This window comes from Zalophus californianus, chromosome 11 (assembly GCF_009762305.2).
Source record: "Zalophus californianus isolate mZalCal1 chromosome 11, mZalCal1.pri.v2, whole genome shotgun sequence".
NCBI lineage: Eukaryota > Metazoa > Chordata > Mammalia > Carnivora > Otariidae > Zalophus > Zalophus californianus.
In genome coordinates this window covers 104,806,872-104,831,307 of record NC_045605.1, presented here as the reverse complement: position 1 = coordinate 104,831,307, position 24,436 = coordinate 104,806,872, and the positions used below count along the sequence as shown (strand labels likewise).

Here is a 24,436-nt window from a genome sequence, read left to right as displayed (position 1 = left end):
TCAGAGCACTAAACGAGAAAAATATGCAGCCAAAAATACTATATCCAGCTAGGCTGTCATTGAAAATAAAAGGAGAGCTAAAAAGCTAACTAAAAGAATTTGCTAACATGAAACCTACAAGAAATATTGAAAGGAGTCCTCTAAGCAAAGAGAGAGCCCGAATCAAAAGACACAGGGTATCAAATTGGATAAAAAAACGGCCCATTCATATGCTGCCTGCAACAGACTCATTTTAGACCCAAAGACACCTCCAGATTTAAAGTGAGGGGGTGGAAAATCATTTACCATGCTAATGGACACCAAAAGAAAGCTGGGGTGGCAATCCTTATATCAGACTAATTAGATTTTAAACCAAAGACTATAATAAGAGATGAGGAAGGACACTATATCCTACTTAAAGGGTCTATCCAACAAGATCTAACAATTTTAAATATCTATGCCCCTAACATGAAAGCAGCCAATAATGTAAGCCAATTAATAACAAAATCAAAGAAACACATCAACAATAATACAATAATAGTAGGGGACTTTAACACCCCCCTCACTGAAATGGACAGATCATCTAAGCAAAAGATCAACAAGGAAATAAAGGCTTTAAATGACACACTGGGCCAGACGGACTTCAGATATATTCAAAACATTCCATCCCAAAGCAACAGAATACACATTCTTCTCTAGTGCCCATGGAACATTCTCCAGAATAGATCACATCCTAGGTCACAAATCAGGTCTCAACTGATACCAAAAGATTGGGATCATTCCCTACATATGTTCAGACCACAATGCTTTGAAACTAGAACTCAATCACAAGAGGAAAGTCGGAAAGAACTCAAATACATGGAGGCTAAAGAGCATCCTACTAAAGAATGAATGGGTCAACCAGGAAATTAAAGAAGAATTTTAAAAATTCACGGAAACAAATAAAAATGAAAACACAACTGTTCAAAATCCTTGGGATGCAGCAAAAGTGGTCCTAAGAGGAAAGTATAGCAATACAAGCCTTTCTCAAGAAACAAGAAAGTTCTTAAATACACAACTTAATCTTACACTTAAAGGAGCTGGAGAAAGAACAGCAAATGAAGCCTAAACCCAGCAGGAGAAGAGAAATAATAAAGATCAGAGCAGAAATCAACGAAATAGACACCAAAAGAATAGTAGAACAGATCAACGAAACTAGGAGCTGGTTCTTTGAAAGAATTAATAAGATTAATAAACCCCTGGCCAGACTTATCAAAAAGAAAAGAGAAACGACCCAAATAAATGAAATCATGAATGAAAGAGGAGAGATCACAACCAACACCAAAGAAATACAATTATAAGAACATATTATGAGCAAATAAGTGCCAGCAAATTAGACAATCTGGAATGAATGGATGCATTCCTAGAGACCTATAAACTACCAAAACTGAACCAGGAAGAAATAGAAAACCTGAAAAGACCCAGAACCAGTAAGGAAATTGAAGCAGTCATCAAAAATCTCCCCCCCCCAAAAAAAAGAGCCCAGGGCCAGATGGCTTCCCAGAGGAATTCTACCAAACATTTAAAGAAGAATTAATACTTATTCTTCTGAAACTGTTCCAAAAAATAAAAGTGGAAGGAAAACTTCCAAGCTCATTTTATGAGGCCAGCATTATCTTGATCCCAAAACCAGACATGAGACCCCACCAAAAAGGAGAATTACAGACCAATATCCCCGATGAATGTGGGTGCAAAAATTCTCACCAAAATACTAGCCAATAAGATCCAACAGTGCATTAAAAGGATTATTCACCACGACCAAGTAGGATTTATCCCTGGGCTGCAAGGTTGGTTCAACATCTGCAAATCAATCAATGTGATATAATACATTAATAAAAAAAAGAACAAGAACCATATGATCCTCTCAATAGTTGCAGAAGAAGCATTTGACAAAGTACAACATCCTTTCTTGATTAAAACTCTTCACAGTGTAGGGATAGAGGGTACATACCTCAATATCCTAAAAGCCATCTATGAAAAACCCACAGTGAGTATCATTCTCAATGGGAAAAACTGAGAGCTTTTCCCCTAAGGTCAGGAACATGGCAGGGATGTCCACTATCACCACTGCTATTCAACAGAGTATTAGAAGTCCTAGCCACAGCAATCAGACAACAAAAAGAAATAAAAAGCATCCAAATCAGCAAAGAAGTCAAACTCTCACTCTTTGCAGATGATATGATACTTTATGTGGAAAACCCAAAAGACTCCACCCCACAACTGCTAGAACTCATACAGAAATTCAGTCAAGTGGCAGGATATAAAATCAATGCACAGAAATCAGTGGCATTTCTATACATCAACAACAAGACAGAAGAAAGAGAAATTAAGGAGTCAATCCCATTTACAATTGCACCCAAAACCAAAAAATACCTAGGAATAAATCTAACCAAAGAAGCAAAGAATCTGTACTCAGAAAACTAGAGAATACTCATGAAAGAAATTGAAGAAGACACAAAGAAATGGAAAAACGTTCCATGTTCATGGATTGGAAGAACAAATATTGTGAAAATGTCTATGCTACCTAGAGCAATCTACACATTTAATGCAAGCAATCCCTATCAAAATACCAACAACTTTTTTCACAGAACTGGAACAAATAATCCTAAAATTTGTATGGAACCAGAAAAGGCCCCGAATAGCCAGAGGAATGTTGAAAAAGAAAACCAATGCCGGTGGCATCACAATTCCGGACTTCAAACTCTATTACAAAGTTGTAATCATCAAGACAGTATGGTACTGACACAAAAACAAACACAGATCAGTGGAACAGAATCGAGAGCCCAGAAATGGACCCTCAACTCTATGGTCAACTCATCTTCGACAAAGCAGGAAAGAACATCCACTGGAAAAAAGACAGTCTCTTCAACAAATGGTTTAGGAAAATTGGGCAACCACATGCAGAAGAATGAAACTGGACGATTTCCTTGCACCACACACAAAAATAGAGTCAAAATGGATGAAAGACCTAAATGTGAGACAGGAATCCATCAAAATCCTAGAGTAGAACACAGGCAGCAACCTCTTCAACCTCAGCCGCAGCAACTTCTTCCTAGAAACATCGCCAAATGCAAGGGAAGCAAGGGCAAAAATGAACTATTGGGACTTCATCAAGTTAAAAAGCTTTTGCACAGCAAAGGAAATAGTCGACAAAACCAAAAGGCAACCAACAGAATGGGAGAAGATATTTGCAAATGACATATCAGATAAAGGGCTAGTATCCAAAATCTATAAAGAACTTACCAAACTCAACACCCAAAGAACAAATTATCCAATCAAGAAATGGGCAGAAGACATGAACAGACATTTCTGTAAAGAAGACATCCAAATGGCCAACAGGCACATGAAAAAGTGCTCAACATCACTCAGCATCAGGGAAATACAAAACAAAACAACAATGAGATACCACTTCACACCAGTCAGAATGGCTAAAATTAACAAGTCAGGAAATGACAGATGTTGGGGAAGATGCATAGAAAGGGGGACCCTCCTATACTGTTGGTGGAAATGCAAGCTAATACAGCCACTCTGGAAAACAGTATGGAAGTTCCTCAAAAAGTTGAAAATAGAGCTACCCTATGACCCAGCAATTGCACTACTGGGTATTTACCCCAAAGATACAAATGTAGTGATCTGAAGGGGTACATGCACCCCAATGTTTATAGTAGCAATGTCCATAATAGCCAAACTATGGAAAGAGCCAAGATGTTCATCAACAGATGAATGGATAAAGAAGATGTGGTAGATATATATACAACAGAATATTATGCAGCCATCAAAAAAACAACAACAAAATCTTGCCATTTGCAATGACGTGGATGGAACTAGAGGGTATTATGCTAAGCAAAATAAGTCAATCAGGGAAAGACAAATATCATATGATCTCACTGATATGAGGAATTTGAGAAACAAGACAGAGGATCATAGGGGAAGGGAGGAAAAAATGAAACAAGATGAAACCAGAGAGGGAGACAAACCATAAGAGTCTCTTAATCTCAGGAAACAAACTGATGGTTGCTGGAGTGGTGGCTGGGTGATGGATATTGGGGAGGGTATGTGCTATGGTGAGTGCTGTGAATTGTGTAAGACTGATGAGTCACAGACCTGTACCTCTGAAACAAATAATGCATTATATATTAAGAAGAAGAAGAAGAAGAAGAAGAAGAAGAAGAAGAAGAAGAAGAAGAAGAAGAAGAAGAAGAAGAAGAAGAAGAAGAAGAAGAAGAAGAAGAAGAAGGAGAAGAAGAAGAAGAAGAAGGAAGAAGAAGAAGAAGAAAAGAAGAAGAAGAAGAAGAAGAAGAAGAAGAAGAAGAAGAAGAAGAAGAAGAAGAAGAAGAAGAAGGTAGTAGGAGGGGGAAAATAAAGGGGGGAATCAGAGGGGGAGAACCATGAGAGACTATGGACTCTGAGAAACAAACTGAGGGTTTTAGAAGGGATAGGAGTGGGGGAATGGGTTAGCCCGGTGATAGGTATTAAGGAGGGCACATATTGCATGGAGAACTGGGTGTTATGTGCAAATAATGAATCATGGAACACTACATCAAAAATAATGATGTAATGTATGGTGACTAACTTAACATAATAAAATAAAATTAATTTTAAAAAACATAAAAAAAGAGCATGTGAAATATAAAAGGTTAAGCCCTACAACTCTACCAAATGGCAGGGGAGCTGCTGGAACTCTCACCAGGTCAGAGGAGTTGACAAGCAGCAGGGTTTACATTTCCTTACCACCTTGATAGTGCAGATGGGAGCAGGGTCCGGGCACCATAGCCAGTCTATTGCCTCAGTGAGCCCACACTAGCCCCAGTTATCCCACCAAGGTAGCCCAGTGTGGTGCACACCGTGATATCCCTGGCCAATGCTCACGATAGCTCCAGCTGTCTCACCTATATGACACAGGTGCAAAGCACCTTGGAACACTTCAGGCCAGCACCACTTTGTTTCCAGATGACTTGCCAGGGAATCCCTAGTGTAGAGCACCCCAGGACCTCACAACCTGAACCCACCTTTGTCCCAGATGACTTGCCAGGGCATCTCCTATGTGGAGTGCCCTGGGACACCTCCTCACCTGGACTGCACCCACCTCAGCTCCAACCACCCTGCCATAGTGTCCCCTGCACAGAGTGCCCTGAGACGCCCTAGCTTGCACCCACTTCAGCTTCACCTGTCCTGCCAAGATCCTCTCTGTGCAGAGAGAACTGAGAACACTCCAGCTTGTGCCCACTTAAGACTCAGCTGTCCTGTTAGGGTGCCTTCTGCACGGAGAGCCCCAGGAACCCTAGGTTTGCACTCACTTCAGCTTCAGCTGTCCTGCCAGGGAACCCTCTGCATGGAGAGCCCTGGGACCACCCTGGCCCATGCCCACTTCAACTCTAGGCATCCCACCATGATAGCCCCAGCCCAGAGTGCCCTAGGACCCCTAGCCCACACCAGCCACAGATCTAGCCAGCCAGCACAAGTCACCAGGCACACACAGTCTACACAGGGGATAAGCATACATAGGACGATTCCTTCAAGTTTAGGAGAAGTAGCTGTTCCACCTAGTTCATAAAAACAAACACAAAAAGCCAATAAAAATGAGAAGACAGAGGAACATGCTCCAAATGAAAAAACAAGACAAAACCTCAGAAAAGGAGCTAAATGAAGTGGAGATAACCAATCTACCTCATAAGTTCAAAGTAATGGTCATAAAGATGACCATCAGACTGGAGAGAAGAGTGGATGAATTCAGTGAGAACTTCGACAAAGAGATAGAAAATATAAAAAAAGAACCAATCAGAGTTAAAGAATACAAGAACTGAAATTAAAAAGACACTAGAGGGAATAAACAATAGATTAGAGGATGCAGAAGAACATCTCAGTGATCTGGAAGACAGGGTAATGGAAAACACTCACGCTGAACAGCAAAAATAAAAAAGAATTTTTAAAAATGAGGATAGGTTATGGCTCTCTTGAATAACATCAAGCGAACGAACATTCACATTATAGGGACCCCAGAAGAAGAAGAAGAAAGAGGAAGGGGCAGAAAATTTATTTGAAGAAATAAGAGCTGAGAAATTCCCTATCCTGGGGAAAGAAACACATATCCAAGTTTAGGAATCCAGAGAGCCTCAAATAAGATGAACCCAAGTAGTTCCACACCATGACACATAACAATTAAAATGCCAAAGATTAGAGATAAAGAGAGAATTTTATTTATTTTTATTTTTTATTGTTATGTTGGTCACCATACATTACATCATTAGTTTTTGATGTAGTGTTCCATGATTCATTGTTTGTGCATAACACCCAGTGCTCCATGCAGAACGTGCCCTCTTTAATACCCTTCACCAGGCTAACCCATCCCCCCACCCCACCTCCCCTCTAGAACCCTCAGTTTGTTTTTCAGAGTCCATCGTCTCTCATGGTTTGTCTCCCCCTCCGACTTACTCCACTTCATTCTTCCCCTCCTGCTAATTTTTCTTGATAAAGAGGGAATTTTAAAAGCAGCAAGAGAAGATTATGCTAAGTGAAATAAGCAGAGAAAGTCAATTATCGTGGTTTTCACTTATTTGTGGAACATAAGGAATACCATGGAGGACATTAGGAGAAGGAAGGGAAAAATGAAGGGGGGGAATCAGAGGGGAAAACGAACCATGAGAGACTATGGACTCCGAGAAACAAACTAAGGGTTTTAGAGGGGAGGGGGGTGAAGGGATGGGTTAGCCCGGTGATGGGTATTAAGGAGGGCACGTATTGCATGGAGCACTGGGTGTTATATGCCAACAATGAATCATGGAACACGACATCAAAAACTAATGATGTAATGTATGGTGACTAGCATAACAAAATAAAATAAAATACATTTAAAAATAAATAAATAAAAGCAGCAAGAGAGAAGCTACTAGTTACATACCAGGGAAACCCCATAAGACTAGAGCTGATTTTTCAGCAGAAACTTTGCAGGCCAGAGAGGAGGGACATGATAGAGTCAAAGTGTTGAAAGGAAAAACAACCCCTACAACCAAGAATACTCTACTCAGCAAGATTACCATTCAGAAGGGAAAAAAAGATAGTTTCCCAGACAAAAGTTTTAAAAGTTCATCCGCACTAGGGGTACTTGGGTGGCACAGTCAGTTAAGAGTCTGACTCTTGGTTTCAGCTCAGGTCGTGATCTCAGGGTCGTAAGATTGAGCCCTGTGTGAAGCTCTGTGCTTAGCGCAGAGTCTGCTTAAGATTCCCTCTCCCTCTCCTTCTGCCCCCTCCCCACACATGTGCATGCACTCTCTCTCTAAAATCAATCAATTAATCAATCAATCAGTCTTTTAAAAAAAAGCTCATCACCATTAAACTGGCCGTGTGAGAAATGTTAAAGGGACTTTTTTCTTTTAAGATTTTATTTATTTATTTGACATAGCAAGAGAGAGTACAAGCAGGAAGAGCAGCAGAGGGAGAAGCAGGCTCCCTGCTTAGCAAGGAGCCCGATGCGGGACTCGATCCCAGGACCCTCAGATCATGACCTGAGCCGAAGGCAGACGCTTAACCAACTGAGCCACCCAGGCATCCCTTAAAGGGACTTCTTTAGGTGGAAAAGAAAAGGCCATAGAGATGAGAAAATTCTGGAAGAAAAAATATTTCATGAGTAAAAGCAAACATACAGTAAATGTAGTAGAGCAATCACTTACAAAGCTAGTATGAAGATTAAAAGATAAAAGTAATAAAATAATTATATGTAAAGAATTAGTTATGGGGGCTCACACAGTAATTAGATGTAAAATAGTGCAATATATACATAAAATCTGGAGAGGGGAAATAAAAAGGAAGTTCTTTTAGAATGCATTCAAATTCAAGCAATCATCAACTTGATATAGACTACTATATATTTAGGATGCTATATATGAACCTCATATAAACCTGTAATAGATAACACAAAAAATAAAGAGAAAGAAGGCCAAGCACAACATTAAAGAAAGCCATCTATTACAAGGAAAGAGAACAAAAGAAGAGGAAAGGAACAGAGAAGGACTACAAAACAACGAGAAAACAATTAACAAAATGGTAATAAGTACATATATATCAATAATTACTTTAAATGTAAATGATCTAAATGCTCCAATCAAAAGACATAGGGTAACAGAATGAATTAAAAATAACAAGACCTATCCATATGCTGCTTACAAGAGACTCACTTCAGACCTAAAGAAACATACAGACTGAAAGTGAAAGGATAGAAAAAGATATTCCATGCAAATGGAAGCAAAAAAAAAGCTGGTGTAGCAATACTTACATCAGACAAAACAGACTTTAAACTAAGACTGTAACAAGAGACAGAGAGGGTATTACCTAATGATAAAGGGAGAAGTTCAATAAGAGGATATAACACTGTTGGTGGAAATGTAAATTGGTTCAGAAAACACCATGGAGTTTCCTCACAAATTAAAAATAGAGGGGCATCTGGGTGGCTCAGTCACCTGAGCATCTGACTCTTGATTTCAGTTCAAGTCATGATTTCAGGGTCCTGGGATTAAACCTCACATTTGGCTCCATGTTCAGCAGGGAGTCTGCTTGAGGATTCCCTCCCTCTCCCTCTGCTCCCACCCCCCACTTGTGCTCATGCTCTCTCTCTAAAATAAATAAAATCTTTAAAAAATTAAAAATAGAAATACCATATGATCCACTAATTCCACTACTAGATATTTACCCAAAGAAAACAAAAACACTAATTCAAAAAGATGTATGCACCCCTATGTTTATTGTAGCATTATTTACAATAGCCATGATATAGAAGCAACATAATGTCCACTGATAGATGAATGGATAAAGAAGATGTGGTATGTGTATAATATATATGTATGTATATGACATATATTTATAATGGAATATTACTCAGCCATAAAAATAGAATGAGATTTTGCCATTTGTGACAATCTGGATGGACCTAGAGGATATTGTGCTAAGTGAAATAAGTCAGACAAAAACAAATACCGTACATTTTCACTTACATGTGTAATCTAAAAAGCAAAACAAAAAGGAGAAATAGATCCAATAAATACAGAAAATAAACTGATGGTTGTCAGAGGGATGGGAGGTGGGGGATAGGAAAAATGTATGAAGTGGAGTGGGAGGTATAGGCTTCCAGTTATGGAATGAATAAGTCATGAATTAGAAAAGTACAGCATGAGGAATATAGTCAATGGTGGTGTACTAGCATTGTATGGGGATGGTAGCTACACTTGAGAGCATAGCATAACGTATAGAGTTGTTGATTCACTGTGTTGTATACCTGAAACTAATGTAATGTTGTGTGTCAACTATTCCTCAAAAAAAGAAAGAAAAAGCAAGCACTGATAAATTATTGACTACTACATCTGAAATTAATGATGTACTACATATTGGTTAATTGAATTAAAAAAAGAAAGAAAAAGTAATCTTAAAATTCATATGGAAACACAGAAGGCCCTAAACAATCAAAGAATTTTTGAACAGAAACAAAGCTGGAGGCATCACATGTTTTGATGTCAAAATATATTACACAAAGCCACAGTACGGTACTAGTATAAAAACAGACATACAGCCCAATGGAGCAGAATAACAATAAACTCAGCAAACACAGTCACTTGATCTTGGACAGTGGTGCCAAGAATTCATATTAATGGGGACAGGATAGTGCCTTCCATGATCGGTGCTGTGGAAAACTAGATATTGACGTGTAAAAGAATGAAACTGGAAACCTCTTACGATGTACACAAAAATCAACTCACAAAGTGTTAAAGACTAAGATATAAGATCTGAAACAAAGAAACAGAGAACAGAATGGTATTTGCCAGATGCTGGGGTGTGTGGGAAATGGGGACATAGTTGTCAAAAGTATGAAGTTTCACTGATGTGATGTCAATCAGTTCTAGGGATCCACTGTATAGCATAGTGTCTATAGTTACAATATTGTACTATATATTGAAAATTTGCTATTAGTAGGTCTTCTATTGAGTGTTATCACAAAAATAATGAATAAAAAGGGCAGGAGAAAGTTTTAGGAGATGATGGATATGTTTATTGCATGGGTTGTGGTACTGATGTGTGGATGTGTACTTATCAGATTCATCAACTTTTATATATTAAATATGTACAGCTCTTTGTTAATCATACCTCAATAAAGTTGGGTTTTTTTAGATTTTATTTAAATTCAAGTTAGTTAACATATATTGTATTATTAGTTTCAGGGGTAGAATTTTGTGATTCATCACTTGCATAAAGTTGTCTTAAGAAAAATCCTTCAGATGTGCCATTGAACATATTTCCAGAGATGTTTTGTTGCTTCTCTTTGGCTGTCTAGACCCTAATCCTCTCCTTTTCCAATTAAACAGGGGAAGATGATGTTTCCTTGTCTCTATGAGAATCTTTCCATCCCCTTTTCATTGCAAACAGAAAAGTTAAAGTTAAGCTCCAAAGAATTTAAACAGGATCTTGAGATATTTGCACACATATGTTCACTGCAGCACTATTCACAATAGCCAAACCGTGGAAACAAACTAAATGTCCATCAGTGGATGAATGGGTAAAGAAAATGTGGCATATACATACGCAGAATATGATTCATCCATAAACAGAGGAAATCCTGCTAGATGCTATAACAGATGAATCTCAAGGACATTTTGTTAAATGAAATAAGGCAGTCACAGAAGGACAAATACCTCACAATTCCACTTATATGAAATATATAAAATATTAAAATAATAAAACAATAAATAGAATGGTGGTTACCAGGGACCAGGGAAAAGGAATATGGGAGATTGCTGTTCAACGGGTATCAAGTTTTAATCATGCAAGATGAAAAAGTTTTAGAAATCATTGTACTTATAGTTAACAATACTGTATCATACAGTTAAAAATTTAAGAAGCTAGATTTCATAATATGTTATGTTATGTTTGTTAATTTTAATATGTCTTGATTTTTCTCTTATTAATACTAAAGTTCCTTGAAACATGGAATTCTGACCCTTACTGCTATTCAGGATCAAGCATCATGACTAGCACATTATAATTTTTTGATAAATAATGTATATGTTCATGACATGATGAATGGTTTACTTAATGATCCACAGCAATATCTGCCTTCCAGACCCAGGGTGGGGGAAAAAAAGACTTCTCTGAGGCATTTCCACTCATCCATGTTCTTGGAACTTGTAATAGGTAGAATGTAAACTCCACAAAGCAGAGATCTGGACTATCGTGGCCAATGCCATATCTCCTGGAGAGAACAGAAGGGGCCCAGGGAAGCACGCGGTAAATACCGTTAATGAAAGAGTGTATGACCAACTTAACATGCTCTAGTCTGCATGGTCACTAAGCCTCCCTTCTGCTGGTCTTACTATCCTCAAAAAAGGCCATCAGAATATGAATGTAAAGAAATGGCTTCATTTGGGTTACTTTCTCTAACAAATACACAATCTTTACGATCGTAAACACTAAGAGCTATCTGCTCCTGTTGAGTAAAAGTATCTGTGTTCAGTTCCCAGCAACAGGATATTCTCTCTTTATATTAACTCAGACAATGTGGATGGCCATTGAGACCAGGACAATGAGGTAAGAAGACCTGAAGCCAGACCCGTGTCCCCACCCTTTATTTACTTTATGGACACCAACCAGTGCCTATGTCAGGTCACCGGTTCCCTACATCCCATAACACACTCCCATTCCTGTTCACCTCTATGGTGAGGGCTTCTCCAACATTCTTCCTTCCATTCCTGTGTGCAGCTTTTCTCAGTGCCTTTAAGCCCTCCTCGAATTTGTTGGTGATAACCAGCCACCGAGCAGACTCTACCAGCCACCTGATCAAAGAAGACAGAGGTGCAGCCAAGTCTCTCGTGTGTCCACACTCTTTGTCCTGAAATGCCTCTCCCTTCCCATCTAATACCTACCTCTTGTTCTGTTGTACCAGAAAACACAAACTTACATTCTCTTGTACCGTAACTAAAAAACTGGGAGGATGGCCTCTCCATGCGTTACATTTTCACTACTGGCAACAGAGAGCAGGAGTCATATTGCCCCCTCACTCTTATTCTGGGGAGTATTTTTAGGTTTGGCAAATAAAAATAGTGTCTAGTTAAATCTGAATTTAGATAAACAGTGAATATGAGTAATTGTTGAGTATAACCATCTCCCATGTGGTATTTTGGACCTACTTACGCTGAGAAGTATTTGTTGTTTTTTGAAATTTTACTTGAATGAGACACCCTGTATTCTATCAGGCTAGTAAGCAAAAATACAGAACTCTCAGATAAATAGAAATTTCATATAAACTACAAAAAATTTTTAGTGTAGCTATGCTCCATGCAATATTTGGAATATTATACAAAAAAAATTGTTGTTTACCTGAAATTCAAACTTAACTGAGTGTCCTCGATATTTTCTGGTAACCCTACCTGTTCAGCTGCGTGGAGCGTACAGAGGACACTTATTAGGAGAGCATGTGCTCAAGTTGTTAACTAAGAAACAAACAGAATTCTTAGGACCTGATTCCATGTATCTTGCATCCCAGGATCCTCTAAGACAAAGGAAAAAAGAAAGCTTTTACCTTGAGAAAAGAAAGGAGACAAATAACGGTGCAGAAACCACCAGCTGAAGGGTGTGCCAGTCTGGAATGGCAAAAGCCAGTCCTGCCAGGATCATCTGTCCTACACAAGCAGTACAGGCTGCCACTGTTATTCCCATGGCTTGGCATCGGGGCACTGTCCATTCTACGACTGAAAGAAAACATGAACAGGATTTTGACTTCAAAGTAGGAATCTCAAAGTCAAAGTCAAGGCCTGGAAAATGTCAAAGATGTAAAGTGTTTACTTACACAGCATAATAGTATTTATCATGATGTTCCCGGTAGAGCAGCCAGCCAGGAAGCGTAGCATGCAGTAAATGACGAAGGTGGGAGCAAAGCCTGCGCAAGTGTCAGCAATGGCCAGCTGCAGGAGGCACCACCTGAGAATTAACTTCCTCCCAAACCTGAGGAACGGGAACCAGTTAGATGGGGGAATAAGAACATCCAGATGGGAAAATTAACAAAAAAGAAGGTACACTTTGAAATTTAGCACGGGTTTTAGTAAGTGAAACTTTGCCCTTGAAACTTTAAAGAATCAACAGCTAGTCAACAGGAGATCTTCCCAGAAGCAACCCACCTGTTTGTAAATAGAGGCTGAGTATAACAAAACTTCTTCCCCAGTCTGTTACTAGATCTTTGAGACCGATTGAAGCCATATGAGACCGGTTGCAATACTGGAAATTTTAACACATCACACATGTCCCTTGTACTAACACAAGCACTTAACACACTGGAGTCTGTGCAGTGTCTAGAACACAAGGGAGCTGCTATGGACTGTGTCCCCTGCCCCCACCCCAATTCATATATTGAAGATCTAATACCCAGTGAAATGGTATTTGGAGATGCGCTTTGAGGGAGCTAATTAGGTTTCAATGAGGTCATGAGAATAGGGTCCTTATGATGGGGTTAGTGCCCTTACAAGAAGAGAGATTCCTCTCCTCTTCCTGCCATTTGAGGCTATAGCAAGAAGGCAGCTGCCTTGAAGTCAGGAAGACAGCTCTCACCAGGACCCAAATCTCTCTGCACCTAGATCTTGGACTTTCCAGCTTCCGGAACTTGAGAAAATAAATTTCTGTTGTTTAAGCCACCTGGTCTCTGGTGTTTCATTGTGGTAGCCTGAGCTGACTAAGACAAGATCTAAATCTGTACTTGGGACTCTGGGACCACGCAGGTCATGGATAAACTACATGAAAGGAATATCCAAGGAACAATACAGCAAAGTTGCTGATGAGTTGCATTAGAGACCCTCTTTGCTATGTCTGGCTTTATAGGCCTTGAACAACATGTTTCCCTAAAATAATAAATGAACAACTCAGAGAACTTAGAGTGAGTTCTCAGAGGAAAGGATGAGGTGAGATGAGCATAAAGAAACAGAGAAGGAGAAGGTATTTTTATTTTATTTTTTAAAAGATTTTATTTATGGGGCACCTGGGTGGCTCAGTCAGTGAAGCGTCTGCCTTCAGCTCAGGTCATGATCCCAGGGTCCTGGGATGGAGCCCCGCATTGGGCTCCCTGCTCAGCAGGAAGCCTGCTTCTCCCTCACCCACTCCCCCTGCTCGTGTTCCCTCTCTCGCTGTCTCTCTCTCTGTCAAATAAATAAATAAATAAAATCTTTAAAAAAATAAAAATAAAAGAGTGTATTTATTTATCTGAGAGAGAGAGAGTGAGCACGAGAGAGAGAGAGTGGCAAGCAGAGGTGAAGGGAGAAGCAGAGTCCCCACTGAGCAGGGAGCCTGACATGGGGCTCAATCCCAGGACCCAGCCCCCCCAGGTGGGGGGGGTACCAGCGAGAAGATATTTTTAAAAAGGAAGGAGAATTCTGTTTCACAGTTTTCTGGGAGAGAGGACCTTTCTCTGGACAATGTGGATGATTCTGTGCTGATTCTGTATGACCAGCAGTGGACAAACAGAGGGATTGGACAAAAATCCTGCAATCCTTGCTATGCTTGCAGAATATTTCCATTATAATGCAGTGTTAAATCTTTTATATTCTGAGTATTTATATTACATACATTTGTATTTCCATTTAAAATGGAATAAAATCTATGGAAAGAAAGGCTATGATTAATGAAATAATGTAATGACATTGTCACTTATTGTCAAATTATTGGAAAGTCTGGTTAGTCAAAATGAAAAGCAGCTGTATTAAAGATATATCAGGTAGTGATATCTAGGGGCACCTGGGTGGCTGTCAGTTAAGTGTCTGCTTTTGGCTCAGGTCATGATCCCAGGGTCCTGGGATTGAGCCCCACGTCAGACTCCCTGCTTAGCAGAGAGTCTGCTTTTCCCTCTCCCCCTGCTCATGATCTCTCTCAAATAAATAAACAAAATAAAAATCTTTAAAATGTAGTGATATTTAGAGTGGCAGGCATTTGGTAACAATCTGGTTGTCCATCACTGAAAAATGGATGAAGAGCATTGTCATAGAAGAATGAACTAGAAGTACATGTAGGAATGTATATATACCTCAAAAAACATAGCATTGGGTGTACAAAAGAAAAAGAATGAGATCATAACACATTTACATACATATATGAATTAAAATATATGTAAACCAAGCAATGTCATTTATTTTGAAAAAACACATATGAATTTAAAGAAATATAGTTAATGCATTATAATGACCCCTATTGGGAAGAAGGAAATGGGATTGGGGCATAAGGAAAAAATGAAACAGATACATAGATACATGAAAGGAATTCATGGCCAAACTAATGAGGACACTGTCTCATGAAATGAGTATAATTCAACCGTCTGTGGTTGATATCAAAGGAAGAGAAATTTGTGCTGGCAAAATATAAAGATTATTGTTTCATTAATTATTAATTGTTCACTTTGGCTATATGTTCACCATTGCTTTTTTTTTTTTTCCAGATTCAGAAGAAGATGACTCTTCCCAGCCTTATATTTAAGTTAGAGTCACATGTCTGTGTTCTGACCATGGGCTGCAGACAGAAGTGACCAAGGCCACTTCCAGGCCTATCCATACAAGGTCCACATGGGTCCTGCTCAGTCTCTCTGACAACATGGCTAGAAACAAAAAACGTGCAGATGAAAAAGTCACACGATGGAAGATGCTGTTTCCCTGAGCCACTGCTCAGAGGATGGGGGCCACATGACCCACACCACACTGTGAGGACAGTAGAATCATGATTTTATTAAAATCCCAATTTTGATTCTAGGGTTCTTACTGTAACTAGCTACCATGGCTAACACAGTAGTGTTTGAATGATTGTATTTGATGAAGATAACTAGAGAAGCTTTGTATGTTTTCTTTTTTGGTATAGGTTTCTCAAATTTATTTGAAAAAAATATTTGAGGGATTCCTGGGTGGCTCAGTTGGTTAAGTGTCCCACTCTTGGTTTTGGCTCAGGTCATGATCTCAGAGTTGTGAGACTGAGCCCCAAGTCAGGCTCTATGCTGGGTGTGGAGTCCGCTTAAGATTCTTTTTCTCCCTCTTCCTCTGCCCCTCCCCCCAAGACTGTCTAAAAAATATTTTTTTTAATTGGAAAAGAAAACGTGATGTAGAACTGTAAACATATGCATAAAAAGAGGTTACAAAATTACATATACACTTTTACCAATTTTATTTAAAACATATATTTCTATGGTGATTAACATAACAATAAAAAATTTAAAAAATAAAAAGTAAATAAAACATATATTTCTGATGTATGTGGCTCCCACTTGAGTGGACTTATTCTTAGCTCTTTATTTTGAAAATTGTCAAATATGAAAGTTTAATTGAATATTATAACGAACATTGCTATAAATCTTAAGCAGATTCACCACTAGATAGCACTTTGCTATATTTGCTTTATCTCTTTGCCTTTGTGAACACACATGCACAGACACCCCAAACACACCCCCCCACACACAAACTCCTTTCTACTGAACCATCTGAATGGCAGTTACAGACCACGTGACACATCACTCCTAATTTTTTTAGCATGCATGTATAAAAAACACAAGTAGTTTCTAGGGGTGCCTGGCTCACTCAGTTGGTTAAGTGTCTGACTCTTGATTTTAGCTCAGCTCATGATCTCAGGTTCTTGAGGTCAAGCCCCGTGGCAGTCTCCTTACTCAGTGGGGAATCTGCTTGAGATTCTCTCTTTCCCTCTCCCTCTGCCCCTTCCCCCCTCTCAAATAAATAAATGAAACTTTAGGATCTCCTTGCTTGGCCATATATTCCCCTTTAATGGGAGGGTCATGGGAAGATGGCGGCTTGGGTATTTATTAGCTGAGTGTAATCTTGGCTAGGGGTTATATTTGGGACAGATGGTTTTCAAGCAGATTCATAGTCAGCATTGTTTTCCTCTACTTGAAATCTCTTGCTGCATGACTAATAGGCACTTCCAGTTTATTACACCCAAAACAGAAGTCTTTACTTTCTCCTCTGTATGTGCTTCATTTCCTGTTTTCCTTCATCTCACTAAATGGTATCAGCATGTATCCATTTGCTCTGGCTGAAGATACAGATTCGATCCTTGATCCTCTATTTGCCACACCAAAGCCTCCTTAAAAATCTTTCTGTCAGCAGACTTCCAATTTCTCTACAACCTTGTGAATGCATGTTATTTTCCATCTTGGTTTTGTTTTGTTTTGTTTTTTGTTTGTTTGTTGTTGTTGTTGCTGTTTTAAGATTTTATTTATTTATTTGAGACAGAGAAAGGGAGAGCACAGAGGGAGAGTGAGAAGCAGACTCCCCACTGAGCAGAGAGCCTGACACAGGGCTTGATCCCAGGACCCCAGGATCATGACCTGAGCTGAAGGCAGATGGTTAACTGACTGAGCCACCCAGGCGCCCCCCATCTTGTTTTATTGTATTATAGCCATTCTAGTAGGTATGAAGTGTATTTCACTGTGGCTTTGACTTACATTGTTTTCAATATCATGCTGTTGAACGTTTTATTCTTGTGCTCATGCACCATTTGTACATCTTTTTTAAAGAAATGTATATTCAAGTCCTTTGTTCATTTAAAAATTGGGTTTTTTGTATTTTGTTGTTGAGAGTGGGAGTTCTTCATATACGCTGAATATTAAACCCATTCCATTGGTCTATTTTTCTATTTTATGGCTTATATATAATTTACAAATATTTTCTCCCATTACATAGGTTATCATTTCACTCTCTTGATAATGTGTTTTGAGACACAAAAGTTTTCAATTTTTGATGAAGACCAGTCTATCAATTTTGTCATCACTCATGCTTCAGGTGACATATCAAAGAATTCATTGCCAAACCCAAAATCATATAGATTTACCCCCCATTTTCTTTTTTAAGAGTTTTATGGTTTTCGGGGTGCCTGGGTGGCTCAGTCATTAAGTGTCTGCCTTCGGCTCAGGTCATGATCCCAGGGTCCTGGGATTGAGCCCCACATCGGGCTCCCTGCTCAGCAGGAAGCCTGCTTCTCCCTCTCCCACTCCCCCTGCTTGTGTTCTCTCTCTGGCTGTGTCTCTCTCTGTCAAATAAATAAGTAAAATCTTTAAAAAAAAAAAAGGTTTTATGGTTTTAGCTCTTGTATTTAAATCATTAACCCATTTTTGTTAATATTCATTATGGCTTTAGGTAAGGATCCAACTTTATTATTTTGCATGTGGATATCCAGTTGTCATGGCGCCATTTGTGGAAAGGGCTATATTTTACCAACTGAATGATCTTGGCACTCTTTTCAAAAAATGAATCAGCCACAGAGATATGGTTTTATTTTTATTTCTGTAAGTGGGTGGTTCTGTGTTATGGAACTGTTAGAAATGGACACTCTGACTTGGAAAACTTTTATAAGCTACATTTACTGTCATCCCTTCAGAGTTCACAGTTTTGAGCTAACATACCTGATGACGTTGTGCTGGTAGGTGGTAAGGGGAACCTGAATTCTCCATATCCCTCAGAAGAGACATGCCTGGAGCTGGCAACTGGCTGTCTAATTCAGAAGTGATACTGTCAAGCACAGGATACTCCAATTTCTAACATCACAAATGGTGACAGCAGTTGTCATTAGATTAATTACATGGTTTAAAACTTACCTTCAAAGCGCTGTTTTTGCAAAAGCAAAAATCAAGGTCACTGGAAAAATGTTCTCTATACACCATCAAGACACATGGCCATGGACACAACAGGTTTAGTAGGAATGCCTACCCATCACACTTGGGAAACAGGGACATGGTGATCATGCTCTGGAAATCCATAAGCATTCAGTTCACAGCATCCAGGAGGGACTGAACACGGCCCCCTGGCCAAAGTCTGCAACACCGTTTTACATATCTGTGTCTTCAAATAGGCCAAATCTTATGTCATGAAACATCCTCTCTGTTCCCATAGGTAACTTTTCTCCATCTTCCTAAACCACATGCTGTGTCACCTCCTCTCTAAACCCTGTCCTAAAATGTCCTCATGTCTGATGGAGATGCTGTTTCTGTGCCCTGTACATGGCACTCACAGCTGACAGAGCTTGCTATACTGACTGTGATCCCCCATGAGTTTCTAGATCCCTGGGGACCAAGGGAGCCCGGGACAGTGTAATTGACAATACGTGTGTCTTAATGGAAGAATGATGTGTTGGTTCAACAAAATACCCCAGTGATCCAGAGACACTCACCTGTCTGATAAATGGCCAAATATCATGCCTCCCACCAGCATTCCACCCATGAATAAGAATTTGGCCATTGATTTCAGTGACTGAGATTCACATATCAGGTCCCACTGGAAGAGAAGGAAACCAGCAAAGGAGTGTGACATAGTTGTTTATAAGCCCTCAGTGGAAACCTAATTGAAACAGTTTGAATGACACAAGTTTCTTTATATCGGGCCCCCTTCTTCCTCTCCAGCTTCCTTTTTTTTTTTTTTTGCATTAGCTGACCTTGATCATTCAAGTATCAGCTTAAATACAACTTCCTCTAGGAAGACTCATCTAAACCTGTTGGCTATATTAATGCCTTGTTTTATTTCATATGAAGTGATTCTCAACCTTGGCCACAGAATGCAATCATCTGAAAAGCTTTAAACATTTACTGATGGCAGAGTTTTACCACAGATCTCCTATGGCTGCTCAGGGGTACAATCTGTGCTTGGAGGTTTTGATCAATATCTCGATGTTTCAAATTCGCAAGCGTAACATTTTCAACACATTACATAAATTACTTGCTTCGACTTTGGTCTTCCTAAGAATAAAAGCCATATAATTGCAAGGTCACATCTACTTTTTAGTTCTTAGACTCATTAAATATGTAGATTAGTGGCATTTAATAAAGACATAAAGAATATTTGCTGAAATAATGAAGAATGAACACCACCTGTACAGTGATCAAAGGCTTGAAGCATGTTCATTATTTGTGCTGCCTCTAAACCCCCAGAGTGTGTACTCACAAGAGGTAAATAGGACCTCTTACCTTAGTCACAATGGTGGAAGGGAAGGAGCTTTGGTCGTACACCCAGCCATCCTTACAGGGCTCTACGTCCGACTCACTCGTGTTGGGGAAGGTCCCATTCAGGTGAAGGAGCTGCCACTGGGGATGGATGAAGCGACGACATTTCTCTGGCCTCATGTTTGAGTCCAGTGGGATGGAGATTCTCAGGAGGGCATCTTGGCTGAGGATCCTAGTGCCGTTAGCAGAGACAGTGTCATTGTCGAGGATGTGAACCCAGCAGCGGTGACCAGGGACTGCTGCTGTGAAGTTCTCCAACAAAATATGAGGGTACATCATGAAGCTGGAGAGACAAAGGAAAACCGTCTGAAGGATCTGGAATCTCCCTAGGCCTCCAACTTGATCCAGGAGGTCCTGAAAGGCCATCGATGCTGAACAAGTGATTGCCAGTGGAAGGCAAAATGACTTTATTTAGAAAAATTCAAAGGGAGAAAGGTCTCCATTCATTAAGTCACACCAAGCGTGTATTGATCCTGACTCCACTTTTTCCTCAGTGGCCCCCCCTTCACCTCTACCAGGGCCACGGAAGCTGATTCTCCAAATTGTTTGGGGATCAGGTAGGTAGCTGTTTTCTTTAAAGTCCCAGAGAAGTATTTTGCTGAGATGCTTCCAGCAGTTGACAAACAGCACTGTTTAAAGGTGTACTTTGTGAAAATTCTTTTCGTCAGCAGTGCCCTGAAGTGGCACTGGACTTTGATCCCCACATCTGTAAATAACATAAAATAAACCTGCTACATGAATCCCAGTTCTCTGCAGAATGTATCACTTGTGAGACTCAAAAGGGAACCGTTTTTTATTTTCCTGTGAAAAGTACTGAAGGTTTAGTGCTTGGCTTGTATAGTACTGAATTTTGATTAAAAGAGTTAATGAAAATAACTCTGAGTAAACGAAAGCAAGTGCAGTATGGTGCAATCCTTCCCTTGTGGAAAGTGACATTCTGCTTCACTTAAAATCAGACCACGAATTCACAATAAAAATAAGTTAACTCCAAATGTGGGCAGAGTGGGTAGTGACAGAGGGCAGAGGCTAAGCCAATGGTAAGCTCCTAAAGAGGCTGACTTTCACAGGCTTACTGATTCCTTCAGATAACATTTGTGAGGACCTTTTCTGTGCTAGGAATACAGCAGTGGATAAGACAAGGTCTCTAAGGGTCTTATCCTGCAGTGGGTGACAGAGGAACAGAAATAATGACCCTCCGACATTATAAAACCTACACAAGGCAAATTTACCATGGGCTACGGAGGAATTGAGAAAATACAGGAACTGTCATGCTTCTTGGTATTTACCCAAATAAGATGGAAACTTATGTCCACTTAAAACCCTGCACATGGATGTGCGTAGCAGCTTTCTTCATCACTGCCAAAATCTGGACACAATCGAGGTATCCTTCAGCGGGCAAAGGGATTAAATAAACTGTGGTCCATCCAGACAAGGGGATATCACCCTAAAAAAGAAGAAAAGAAAAAAAAATGATCTATCAAGAGAGGAAAAGATATGGATGAGCCATCAATGTAAATTATTAAATCAAAGAAGCCAATCTGAAAAGGCTACATTCTGTTCCTCAAAGGCCGTTACACTGTCTTGGAGAATCTTCCAGTGTGTTTTCTTTCTGCTCTTCGTGTGGCATAACCCCTGTTGCTCCAGCTCACGTTTGAGAATTCTGTTTTGCTGCCATTTCAAATCCACCATTGAGACATTTGGTGGGTTTAGCACTTCAGCAACTGTACGTCCCAAGTCACACGTTCTCTCTATTGACATATCCTCTTAGACAAGTCATTGTTCTCATGCCTGTCCTTCGTTCTCAAACATATTTAATAATTGCTTTGGAGTATTTTTTCTGCTAAGTCTAATATGTGGGAAAACTTGGAAACCATAATGATTACTTCATTTTAGAACATTTTCATCACCTCCCAAAAGGAACAGTTCTATTGACTATTAACATGCAATCCTGATTACCTGTACCCAAACTCTGGCAACAATGATACAATTTCTGCCTGCATGCGTATGTCTCTTTTTGAAAAAATCAATCTCCTTAGGGCCTTTCCACTGATTTTGATGTGGCATTTGTCCTTAATTTGGGAAGATGCTCAGCCACGGTTACTTTCAAGTTTCCACTGGTCTTTTCCCTCATTCTTCTCTCCTGACATTCCCATTACAAGAATATTATACTGTTTGCTGCTGTCTCACATTTACCCATTCTGTTACATTTTAAAATTCTCTTTTCACTTTGCATTTAAGTTTGGAAAGTTTCCACTAACCAGCCTTCAAGCTTATGGATTCTTTTTTTATTATTCAATTAATTAACATATAGTGTATTATTACTCTCAGAAGTAGAGTTCAGTGATTCATCAGTTGCATATAACACCAAGTGCTCATTCCATTATGTGCCCTCCTTAATGCCCATCTTTTTGTGAGGATACAAATGGCATCTTTCATACCCTTTATAAGTCAGAGCAGAAACCTGAAGTCTTTTTCTCTAATTTTGTTAGACTGAGTTCCAAAAGCATAGTAAAACAAAAAACAAAAACTAGCCTGTGTGAAATTCAGAGTTGACAACTATAATGTATTATGTTCAACAATACAAATAGTATATTTGGTAATTTTGCAATTTATTTAAAGTAAATGCAATTGTTTGCTCAGTGGCATTAAAATAAATCTGACCCTAATGGCCCTACTTAGACCAAATATTTCTACTAGCTTTTTAGAGATGATTAACATCAGTGCTGTATGTATTTGAAAAGTCAAGTAGTTCATAAGTTTGTATTATTAGATGATTCATTATTACCTCTAAGAATACCTCCTGCAACATAAATTCCCAAATGCTTGTATTGGCATTCACAGTCTTCTATACAGAAACAATCCAGTTTCTCTACCATGTAAACAGACAAAGTCATCTTAATAGATAACTGAGAAAAATCATAGTGCACTAGAAATTGATATATAACTTCAGTTTGTAAGATTTAAATGCTTGCTTTTAGAAAATTAGCCAGAATACATAACATTCTGTGCAAAGAAAACCAGAAAAATTCTGGATGGTCATAATAGATCACACCACATAACTTAAAATGAAATTGTGTTCTTTATTCAAAGTTACTTTCCACTTTATTCATTCCTTTGACAACATTAATTTGTGAACCAAAGATTAGATTCTGTTCAGCTGCCACCAGTTATAGTTACAAAATGTTTATTTTGTAGCTGGAAGTTTATTTTATTTATTTATTGCTTATTTATTTTATAGCTAGAAGTTTGTGCTTTTTAAGGCAAGCTTGACTCTTCACAAATGTCAGTAACTGAGGCACAGAATAAGCCATTGAAACCCCACATTGACAGATTATCGGATAGAGGCAGTGTCCCTGGGGTGTAACATTGAACAATATACCTTCCTTTGACCAAGGGCAATTCCAAGGGCTAAATCCTGCCATGAGCCACCATCTGTCAAAACTCCCAGTGGTTGGGGGTATCTCAATGGTGTAACATAACTACCCACACAGTCCATCTCATGTGCTGGGTCAATGCATATGATTTATGTAATAAATTCAATCACCACAAAATAACTCCTTTCAGGGAAAACTTACAAATGCAGCTCATCTCAGGTCTGTGAGTGTTATTCATTCTCTCTCTCTCTCTCTCTCTCTCTGCTATAACATATTCTAGGTACCCCTCATAGTCCTGGTCTATGAGTCATACCAGGAGCAGTGGCCTAATCTTTGAAAGGTCAGACTTTCTACACACCATGCTCTTTCAAGGGGCTGGCAAGTTCCTATGTCCCTTTACCATCAAAGTTGGACAGGGAGGTACCATGAGGTGCCCCCCAGTGGAACAACTCTGGAGGAAAAGAATATGTAGGCATACTAGAAAGATCAGCTGTACCTCCTGCTGATGTTGAGGGTTTATTAATCCAGTCCAGTTGGTGACTCCTTTCCTTGACTTCTGACCTCTTAGCCCACGAAATGGATGTGACAGTGGGGTAGGTAGGCATAATTTAATATATGATGCTCTTCCTGTGTTTACTGGTGAAAATGTTCCTGTTCTGGATATCAAGACTTCTATGCTCATATACATAGCCTGATTTGTAGGGACAAAGGGAACAAAATCCCCAAGTGGAGTACTAGGAGTTTGGTAAACAGGGTATTTCAACTTACACGATTTTGTTCCCAGAACTATTTGTTCTACCTATGAGGAATGAAAAACCATAGAGTGGTCATTGATTTAGAGTACGTAATTCAATTTGGAAATAATTTCCAGGTTTTGCATACTATCAACTCCTAGCTGGCTCCTCAGTGCACTTTAAATTTAACAAAGCCATCCCATTGCTCTATGATCCTGGCAGCTTCTATGTGATAGAGTGTGAATTTCAACCAGGAGATCGGAGATCTGGTGGTCATGAAACCACTGCCATGCCTTTTTTTTACACCACAT

At 39.3% G+C, this 24,436-nt stretch overlaps 1 protein-coding gene across 1 annotated transcript in view; it reads right to left on the bottom strand.

The window, feature by feature from the left end:
• Positions 1-20,383, bottom strand: part of LOC113914800 (solute carrier family 22 member 9-like) — a 34,325-nt gene extending 13,942 nt beyond the window's left edge. The window contains exons 1-5 of the mRNA XM_027580358.1: positions 19,982-20,383; positions 19,192-19,295; positions 12,842-12,996; positions 12,575-12,743; positions 11,705-11,828 (exon numbers count right to left, since the gene is read on the bottom strand). Of these exons, the coding sequence (XP_027436159.1) occupies positions 11,705-11,828; positions 12,575-12,743; positions 12,842-12,996; positions 19,192-19,295; positions 19,982-20,383 (954 nt within the window). The remainder of the gene's footprint in view (positions 1-11,704; positions 11,829-12,574; positions 12,744-12,841; positions 12,997-19,191; positions 19,296-19,981) is intronic.
• Between the last annotated feature and the right edge of the window lie 4,053 nt (positions 20,384-24,436).